Genomic DNA, 10,645 nt, shown 5'->3' with positions numbered 1-10,645 from the left:
GGAATAAAATTTCTTTAATCGAGAGTGGTGACTTTTCTTACAAATGAGGAATTCGTTCATTGTGACGCGTTGTGGATAGTCTCAAACAAACTCTTAAACTCTTAATATCCAACTGTCAAAATTTATTAAAATATCAACGAGTAGAAGAAAGTGTTTCCGTGAAAGTATCCATAATAGCCTTAAGCACAACTAATTGCTGATGAGAAAATTACGGATTTACCCAGGAATCTACAAACACATCGATTAATTTATAACAAACAGACCGAATTGTGAGTAAAAAAATTTGTAAACCCAAATTTGAATCCTTCAGATCATTCCAGGGCTAGGAATTTTAACTACATAGATTTCTGTAAAATCACGCTTATATTTTTGTAAACCGAATAGTTATTCAAAATATATTTAAATTCAAATTTGACTCCTATTACAACTCCAAATTTCTTGATTAGTAATTAGTCTCTACTCAAACCCTATCTCTAAATCAAACCTTTTTCCTTTATATTTTAGAAAAAGGTAAGAATATAAAACTTTGCGTCGTCGAATAATTATAAAATCTAATAATTTTAGCTTTGATTTTAATGTGAAAATTAAAACATGTCCCTTCGACGCTAAAATCTTTCTCTGGACATAACAAAATTGTCATATTTTTTCAGAATTTTGTGAATTTTTTCAGATTTTTCGAGGATGGCGTTTTTTTAAGCTTTCAAGTTGAACAAAAAAATAACTAACAATGATAAAAATGAAAAAACTTGAATGTGAATGAATTTTTTCAATTAGATAAACTCCATAAAAAATCGTATTCAAAGTCTGAGGAGTCGAGGTCACGGGCTGGTCAAGTTGGCATGGAATGCCCCATATATATCAGGATATTAATTTCGAATAAACGATTCCTTTGGGTGCAATTAGAATTCTTCTTTTTGATATTCATTAAAAATTTTCACAAAGTAATTGGGATTTCGACATATTTTTTCAATTTTTTTTTTGAAATTCCAACATTATCACTTTAAAATAAGATTTTTTTCTTCATGAGGGAAAAACACTCTCCATTCTGTTATTAACGGAGAAAATAAACACTTGACTGAGTATGCATATTGCCATAATAAAATATGCCATCATCTCCACTCATTTAAAAAATCCCTCCCATCCTATTTTCTAGCATACGGGAATCTTGGCGGTATACTCAGCAGCCAAGGGCGATTCGCTGAAGCGGAAGAAGCATTTATCCAGGCCCTCCGCTATCGACCTAATATGGCTGACGTACACTACAATTTGTGAGTTATATTTTATTTTATATATTTTTCACCCTCTGCGGAATATTTATTCTACGGGGGAACTGTAGCAGGATACATTCTTCATATTTTCTTACTCTTTGTTACTCTTTTTTTTATTCAGAGGCATTCTGCAGCAGGCAAGGAGGAATTATGATGAGGCTATATTGAGTTACCAACGAGCGATTAATTTTCGACCTTCTTTAATTCGTGAGTGGAAAGAAAGTGTATCTTTATTCATAGTTGAAAGTACTCGAGTAATTTTAAATGATTTTTTAATTTTTTTATGTAATGGCCAAGAAAGTTAAGGAATATGTAGAAATTTTGACTATTAGCTTTGATAGTGTTTGCTTTTTGCTTTTTCGATGGACTTTGGTATGTTTCCTTTTTGTTTGATTTAAGATTAAATGGGCTTTGAGTTGAAGTAGAAGGGCCAAGTCTTTTTCAGATTTTGACCAATAGTAGTCCATCATCTGAATATTTTAGAAGCATAATTTTAGTTTCTGCTTCTTCGACATTTTTCTGAAAATCATTTAGGATTCTCTTCACTACACTTTAGAACCGTAAAAATTCATTTGTAAGTAAATGGTATCTTAATATTACAGATGTACATGCCACGATAAATTTCTCATTCTATAACGAGTAAGATTGCATTCTTACATATTTACTTTATGTAATTTGAGAGTTCCATAGAATTTTAATTTATTTTTAGTTTCTGCATTTTCTAATAATCTTAATGTTCTCTTAGCTTTTAACGTACTCATTTCTTTCGCATTTTTCTTCGTGTTCGATATGTTTCATTTTGTTCAATTTATAATTAAATAAAATTCCAAGCCCATAATCCTCATGAAGTCGTAAAAACTATGTTCTCCGAATATATAATGAAAAAAATCCCTGAACCAATATATTTTTATCTCATTTTAATGAGAAATAACGTTCCATTCTTTCCCACTCTTTTAAATGAGAAAAAAAACTGATCTTTAAATTCCTGCGCCATTAACAGAGGCTTACGTGAATCTTGGAGTGACCTTAATATCTGTTGGACGTAAAATCGAAGCTGCCGACATACTACGTACAGCAGCATCAGTTAATGGAGCAGGACTTAAAGACAAAAGAGTCCATGAAGCTGCAAGAATCCAGGCCCTTTTACGTTTAGGCTCATTGTATGCAGACGATGGACATCTTCACGAGGCACTATCATCATACAGAGAGGCACTCCAAACACTGCCCGAGTATTACCCACCCCAGGTAATGAAAAAATTGAGATAACACAGGGTTTTTATATCTCTGAGGGAAGAAATCAATTTCATTACATCAAGATTGGAGTAAAGCTCTTCATTTCTTGTCTAGCCTTACTCTTTCCACTCGGATTATTTCATTAGCAATGGACTCATTGTGCAGGAGAAAGAAACATTAGTAAATTTGTTTTCTTCTCTTCAGGAGGCTATGATTTTCAATCTTGAGATAGCAACAGTGCAATCTCCAGAGAACTAATTAAACGAAACGGGTTAATTCACCGTAGTTCACCGCGGTGATTTCCCTGAGCTTCTCATATGGTACCTTTATAATTCCCATATGTCCTGGGCTCCCTTGGTAATTCAGGAGAGTTAGCCAAATTTCCCGAGAGTAGTTGTAAGTAGCCTTTAGCCATCGTTCCAACTTTCGCCACCAGGTGACGCTGGCAGCGCTGTTCGTTTGTAAGGTATGATAGAGGAAGGTAATCTCAAGCATTGTTCTCCAGCCTGTCCCCAAAAAGTATTTCGCAGAGATTGTGTAAGATGGCCCTACGGTCGAACTTCTCCCTCCCCCCTGCCTTGCTCGGCTGGTGTCTCGAGTCCCCTCACCGCCCCATTTCCCCTATCCGCTCGTCGGGCTACAAACCCACCTCTATTAATACAATGAGTTATTATACTGAGAAATAAATAAAATTCTCATATGCATTTCTCGAAATTCGCTTCTTCTAACAATATTTCATATTGTCATATTATAACTGTAATCAAACGTGTATAGTTTATCTCTTTCCATACTTCACGATACAATAATTAATAAAAAATATAATTTCCATTAGAAGAACATTCGAAAAGAATAATTTCTTTTGGCGTGTTAACAATTTTGAAGTACATAACGATTCTGCAACAAAATATAAAAAACCAAAACAAAGTATGAAAAATGAAATCTACCCTTATAAACATGCATACATATGTGAGGGTTGAAAAACTGTGCACGATATTCACATGACTAGATGAGTAATTCATTTCTTTCTTTGATACGTTTTGATGACGGGACCAACTTGGAAGCTCGACGCTGATATTGTAGCACTATTGCAGACAGTAGTCTTCAATTCGAACTGAAAATTGGGTGCAGCAATGCAATTTTGGAGATGTGGCCGTCTTTCATTTTAGTCAGTGGAAAATCCTTGAAACTCACGTCCTCATGATTGGATTCCTCTTCAACTAATCTTGATTCAGGAGACTTCCCTCATAATAAATTAATGTAAAATGGCTCATCACCATCTTCGTATAAAGATCCCCCAGGGACTCGTAAAAACATAGTAACTGCTATTAACGAAATTTATGTCTCAAACGCACTGGCTGTGGATGCATGTCTCCAGATCTGGCTTGAGAAAAGAGATTTTCAGATGGACTGAATTCGATGCGACAGGGCAATAGATAATCCAATTTGTTTGTCATTAATAAATTATTATGAAGCTGAAGGATAGTTGTAGTGACTACAATAACGGCACGTTGAATTAGCTTCCACTCTTTATTTGGCTCAAAATTTAATCCGTTCATGATTCAAATGAAATGGTTCAGTCCTTTGATTCGCTCCAAACTCTCAGGATCCCGGCCTAAACCCTGTGATTTGTGACGGGCTGACATGGTAGCAAACCATTTGTGTACCTAACAAATAAACTATCCGGTTGTTTCAACATCACGGAGCAGCCCAGAGTTTTCCATACGTGATAAAAAAAAACAGAGTCCGTCCAACTTCTCCGGAGAAAAATGGCGTGGCTATCCTTACATTCATCTTGTCAAATTGTCCTGGATTTAAGTGGATTGGTTTCAATTTATGAGGAACTGTGATGCCCCTGGTATTATCTACCACTTGCTGCTGAAGTAAGTAATCAACGTATTTCATTGAAATACGGAAAATTCAGACTTCAGAATTTGTACATATAGAAAACATCGCAATAAAATGAGTTATATAGAAAAGTCAACATCTATAAACCTCTTCCTACAAACAAAATATCTATTGAAAAAAAAGCACGACAAAGCTATATAATCTTCTATTATAATCTATATGATCTTCATTTGGCAATAACTTGCTGCTCATGATATGAGCTCTTCATATCACGCTGAATTTTCTAAATTTTAATAATTAAAAAAAGATTCATTCCATCCCTAACTTGTCGGGGTTGTATCGGTGCCTGCTATATCGCTACGACAGCTTATCGGCAATCGGAGAGGTAGGGGAATTGAGCAGTAAGGGGAAAGGAAACAGGACCTGGTAGAGGGGACGACTGGAGCTACTGAAGCGACGTCTCGTGTCATCGGTGGAAAATACTTTTTAGGAACACATGAGATTACCTTCCTCTATCATATCTTATTCGTTTGGTGGCGGGCTGTAGGTGGTGAGTGGGGGAGGGAGGTGGCGCTGTTGTCGGGTGGGTGGTGAGTGGGGGGTGACGGGCGGTAAGGGATGGTGGGTGGTAAGCGGGTGGTGAGTGGGGCGGTAAGCGGAGATAAGGGGGCGAGAGGGGGAGGTTAGGGTGGTGCTGGGTGGAAAGAGAAGGGGGAGGGGTAAAGGCGGGAATCGTACAATATTCGAGAACAAGTATCGGGTAACTATGAACGTGGAGGGGGTAGCGTCTGGCCGGGCCTTAGATAAACACAGCTGCAATTAGGAGTACTTATCCGGAAGGGTCTGGTGTTAGGAATGCGTTAACAATAGACAATGAAACACTTGTACAAATTTTATATTTTCAGTGTTTTATTCAACATTTCGGTTACATTTCCAACAAATCCGCCGTTATAATAATTCTGATTAACATAAATAATCCAGAAAACCATTAGTGCACCAGCGCACAAGACCAGAGTGGATAAGAGGATAAAAAAGCACATGGCGTATTTGTCTGTTTCCATAATGATGTGATATGCAGGTATTCCCTCCGGCGAGTTAAAATATTCAAATCCGTAAACAGGTATTGTAGTCAGGCCCATCGAGTTGATCGGAATGGAACACTCTGAGCAACAGCGTATCGATGAATGTCGGGAGTTGCTCATAAGTAACGTCTATATCCCCACCCTACTCCCATTATTGTTTCGATATAGGGTATTTAATCACTATAATTGTAATCTGGAAAGCTGGATGGTACGTCAACTTATCATTTTTTCTTCTGAATTTTCAATCAAATCATTTTTAAATTGATTTACACAGTGAGGAAACGTCCAAGGAAGTGTTTCCTACGATTAAAGAGTGCGATCCCCATGCGTTTGCCGGTCTAGTCTTATGTCTAGCTCATTTGAGGCATTATGCCGTTATTCACATAATGGTTAACGGGACAATGCCCCCTGCCGCAGAACAGAAACGATGGTTTTGGAAGAAAATAACTCTAGTTGTAAGGAATAGGTTAGGAAGAAGACATGATTTTGAGGAGATTTCAAATTAAATGAACGAATAAATTTTACAGTATATTAAATTGTTTATGCACACATTTTTGAACAATTGATACTTACCAGACAGATTTACAAATTTTCTCTTAAATCTAGTGAGGGATTTGTTATTCATTATTTTCTTGAACTTAAACTCTTACAAACTTAAATTCTTACAATCAACTTGTCGTTACGTTCCTTATTATCAGAGAATTTCCGAAAGAAAAATGACAAACATAAATCATTACTAAAAAAAAGAGAAGGAAAAGGGCTTTAGCAATCATATGTGTTTTACTATTATCAATCTTTGTAATTTTAGTTGATATATTGGCGCCGCGATACCGATAAGCTGTCCGTGTGGGTTTAGGTCGGAGAAGTACTTCTCAATCGGCCATAGTCGTCCGCTCTCGGTGACCCCTACATTGGAACTACTCGTCTCAACTATTATAATCAACAATAACTTGTCTCATGGAATCAATCTCCAATATATTGTCATACTCGGCATGCAGAATACAATTCAAATTCGTTGTCGTCGTGTCATCAAAATGCACCTCAATTCTGAGACTCCCTGTTTCAACAAGATTCCAATATGTCGCACAATTTGCTGATAAATCTGGTGTCAAGTCATACGCAAAGAGACAATAACCCGTTGAATAATCCGATCGCGAAATATCCATTCCGTGATCGCAGAAATGAATGCCAGTTCCAGTAAATAGAGTGGCGTAGCATTCTGCCACTCTAAAAAAAATAATAAGTAATAGTATGTAATAAAATCATAGCCAACCATAATTAACCATAACCATTGATTAACCATAATTTTTCAAATTATTGGTTTTTCAGTGTATCATAGTAATGGTATGTTTGTTTTTGGAAATTCACAAATGGATTTATAGGATTGTGCGCACAGGATATATGAGTGTCAACAAAAGTTGTAACATCATGAATGATGTTACAACTTTTGGAGATAGTAAATCTTCACTTCAAACGTGAAGATTTACTATCTGCTAAAAACGTTTTTCTGAATTTTTTACTCCGATTTTCAAACTTTCGAAATTTCAGATGACTCAGAATCATCATCAGAAAAAAATTCTAAGAGAAGTAGAATTTAGAGAGAAAAAATTTCCGGTTCACCCAGCCGGGAATCGAACCCGGGTCTCCCAGATACGCGCCGAGTACTATTACCGACTAAGCTACCGGGTACCACAGAAATTCACTCTCAAATTCACCTCACACACCGCCTAACCTCCTCTAGGCATTAAAGAATTCTAAGAGAATTAGAATTTAAAGAGAAATAATTTCCATTTCACCCAGCCGGGAATCGTCCCCGGATCTCCCAGATACGCGCCGGGCACTCTTACCGACTCAGCTACCGGGAACCACAGAAATTCACTCTCAAATTCACTTCATACACCGCCTAACCTCCTTTAGGCATTAAATAATTCTAAGAGAATTAGAATTTAGAGAGAAATAATTTCCGTTTCACCCAGCCGGGAATCGAACCCGGGTCTTCCAGATACGCGCCGGGCACTCTTACCGACTAAGCTACCGGGAACCACAGAAATTCACTCAATTGAGCACAGAATATGTACTGATTTTTTTTCTGATTCTCTGATATGTACAGATTTACTATTCCCTAAAAACTTTTTTTTTGAATCACACAAGGGTTGCAATTGATGAAGGGAGGGTCAATTTTTACGAGAATTACGCTAATTTTCAAATTGAGCATAGAATATGTATTGATTTTTTTTCTGATTCTTTGATACGTACAGATTTACTATCTCCTAAAAACTTTTTTTTCTGAATTTTCTACTCACATTTGCAAAGTTTCAGAATTCCTCTGGAAAATGAAAGAAAGGTTTCAGAGGATAGTAAATCTGTACGTTTCAGATGATTCTGAGTCATCTGAGCCCAACTTTTTGCGACAAGTTTTTTTCATTTTTCAAAGAAATTTCGAAATTTTGAAAATTGGAGTAGAAAATTCAGAAAAACGTTTTTAGGAGATAGTAAATCTTCACGTTTGAAGTGATTCTGAGTTATCTGAGCTTGAAAGGATGGTCAGATTTCACGTTAGTCACGAGGGGTTGAGCAAGTTTCACGTGAGTCACGAGTGTCACAAGGGTCAAATCACACAAGGGTTGCAATTGATGAAGGGAGGGTCAATTTTCACGAGAATCAGGATAATTTTTAAATTGAGCCTAGAATATGTATTGATTTTTTTTCTGATTCTTTGATATTTTTTCTAGTTTTTTATCTTTTTCCTAACCTTGAAAAATGCATTTTTCCATAAGACTGTGTTATATTGCCACTTTTATATTAATTATTACCAATAATTATAAATTGTAAACTGAGCACGAATTCAATTAGAATATTTTTATTCGCAATAACACCCTTTAAAATTAATTTCAGATTTTAACATATAAAATTCAAGTTATGTTTATACTACTTTAATTACTCCAGATAAATATTTACACAATGCTGAAATTGAAGGGGAAGAGTTTTGAGGCTAAAAGTTATGAGACCAAACTGCGTGCACGTCGGAGGCGTGAGCTAGAACCGAAAAAGACGAATAATCAAGTAAAGCAAGCTCATATTGATGAGGGTATGAAAACTGATACATCTCAATTGAGAGCTGACGAAAACTTAGTCAATGAAATAAAAGAAAAGCATAGAGGACCAACAGTCTGTTCAACGACTCCGGTAAATGATAAAGTTTCTAATTCTATTTCTGAAGATAATATCTCTCATCACACACGAATGCAACATCTGAGAGAGCATCGTCTCTACAATGATAATAAGAAACACTCCAATATCACACAAATGTAAAATAAGCCTCCTAATTTGGGCTATGTAACACAAGAAACAGTGTTGAATTCTGAACAATTCAAGAATAAGAAAATACAGGAAAAAATGAGAAAACATTCGGTTCGAAATAATACACACAAGTATAAACCCGTGACAAAATGAAAAAAATAATCAAAAAGTCTAACAAACAAGCAGGGGTTCAGCCTTTTCCATGGAAGCCATCTGGCTGTTACCTTACGTGACGAAATTCTTTTTTTTTCTTTCATTTCTACCAATTTCATTGGTAGTGAGCTTCCGAATGGCTTCGGCATGATTAAATTTTTCTTTTCCAATATTACTTCTATCCAAACAGTTCTTATTCACAGTATTATGCATGCTAAAAATACGATAACAAATTAATTTCGGAAAAAACGTACTTCATCAGATAAAGGCGTTCGTTTCGAGACTCCCGTTAAATGACGAAACTGAGAATTGAGACACTTATCTAAAAATAATTCTTAAATTCTTATTGGCTTATGATATTTTTTTATTTCATTTTCGATGTCTTTTTTTCGTGATGATGTTTGCGTATTTTCATTTTTTTTTTGACTTTTTAATTTCAATTCTTTCATATTATCTGAATAGCATTCATCTCCACGTCATACTAATGTATACAGAGACAAAAAGATCGGCTTGATTCGAACCAATTCTTTGGCTTGATTCAAACCGATTTTTTTGTCTGAATCAAACCGATTTTTTTTTTGGGTGAATTGTTAGTAAAACTATAAACTCTGTTTTTTCACATGAAGAATTTTGATCGAAGCAATAAAAGAAGTGATTGCTGCATTTGATATTCATGTAAACGAAAAAAAAATACAAAATTTCAATTTTCATGATACTGTTGGGAAAAAATGTGGATATGAATGGGGAAGTCACCTTCGGCTTGTTCTGCAACTTGATATGTATCTGAAAAATTTTCTTGATCAGTGTGGCAAAGCATTTTTTTTTGTCACGGCGGTAGTGAGCGGCTTTTTTGAAAGAAAAAACTTGAACATTTGTTTTTCTCGTGAACTAGATCAAATAAAGTGCTGAAATTTGAGGATTGAAGATTTCTTACTGTTTCTAAAAAGTCGTCAAATGTTTAGTTGAATGAAAAATTACACGCTTAATCCTTAGTATTATCGTAAAATCTGGAAATGAACAAGCAAAACAAAATGGTGGGAATAATTTTTTTTTCTCAATTCTTGAAATGAGAAAATATCGATGAAGAGTGAAGTACCATAAGCATAAATTGTAAAGAATTACAAATCGTCTGGAATTAGTAGATTTAGAGTGTTAACAAGCGTTTTGAGCAAAAAACCGAAAAACTGAAATATCTCGGAAACTTTGTATGGACGGGTATACATATTTTGATTGATTGAGATGGGGGGCACCAAGACGAGTACTTTGAAAAAAAAAATTGAAATCGGTGCGACAGTTTTTGAGATATTCAAGAAAATAGGTTTAGATACAAAGTTGAATATCTNTCATTTTTTTTTTGACTTTTTAATTTCAATTCTTTCATATTATCTGAATAGCATTCATCTCCACGTCATACTAATGTATACAGAGACAAAAAGATCGGCTTGATTCGAACCAATTCTTTGGCTTGATTCAAACCGATTTTTTTGTCTGAATCAAACCGATTTTTTTTTTGGGTGAATTGTTAGTAAAACTATAAACTCTGTTTTTTCACATGAAGAATTTTGATCGAAGCAATAAAAGAAGTGATTGCTGCATTTGATATTCATGTAAACGAAAAAAAAATACAAAATTTCAATTTTCATGATACTGTTGGGAAAAAATGTGGATATGAATGGGGAAGTCACCTTCGGCTTGTTCTGCAACTTGATATGTATCTGAAAAATTTTCTTGATCAGTGTGGCAAAGCATTTTTTTTTGTCACGG

At 35.3% G+C, this 10,645-nt stretch overlaps 1 protein-coding gene across 1 annotated transcript in view; it reads left to right on the top strand.

Annotated features, from left to right (window-relative positions):
• The first annotated feature begins 1,160 nt into the window (after window positions 1-1,160).
• LOC107041129 (protein O-mannosyl-transferase TMTC2) overlaps window positions 1,161-10,645 on the top strand; it is a 253,634-nt gene continuing 244,149 nt past the window's right edge. Inside the window, exons 1-3 of the mRNA XM_015261531.2 lie at window positions 1,161-1,268; window positions 1,390-1,475; window positions 2,269-2,513. Coding sequence (XP_015117017.1) covers window positions 1,246-1,268; window positions 1,390-1,475; window positions 2,269-2,513 — 354 coding nt within the window. The 5' untranslated portion in view covers window positions 1,161-1,245. The remainder of the gene's footprint in view (window positions 1,269-1,389; window positions 1,476-2,268; window positions 2,514-10,645) is intronic.

Source organism: Diachasma alloeum, unplaced genomic scaffold (genome assembly GCF_001412515.2).
Source record: "Diachasma alloeum isolate Michigan unplaced genomic scaffold, Dall2.0 Dall_scaffold_00355, whole genome shotgun sequence".
In the NCBI taxonomy this organism is placed as follows: Eukaryota; Metazoa; Arthropoda; class Insecta; order Hymenoptera; family Braconidae; genus Diachasma; species Diachasma alloeum.
The sequence above is the reverse complement of the archived record's forward strand: the minus strand, read 5'-3'. Positions and strand labels throughout refer to the sequence as shown.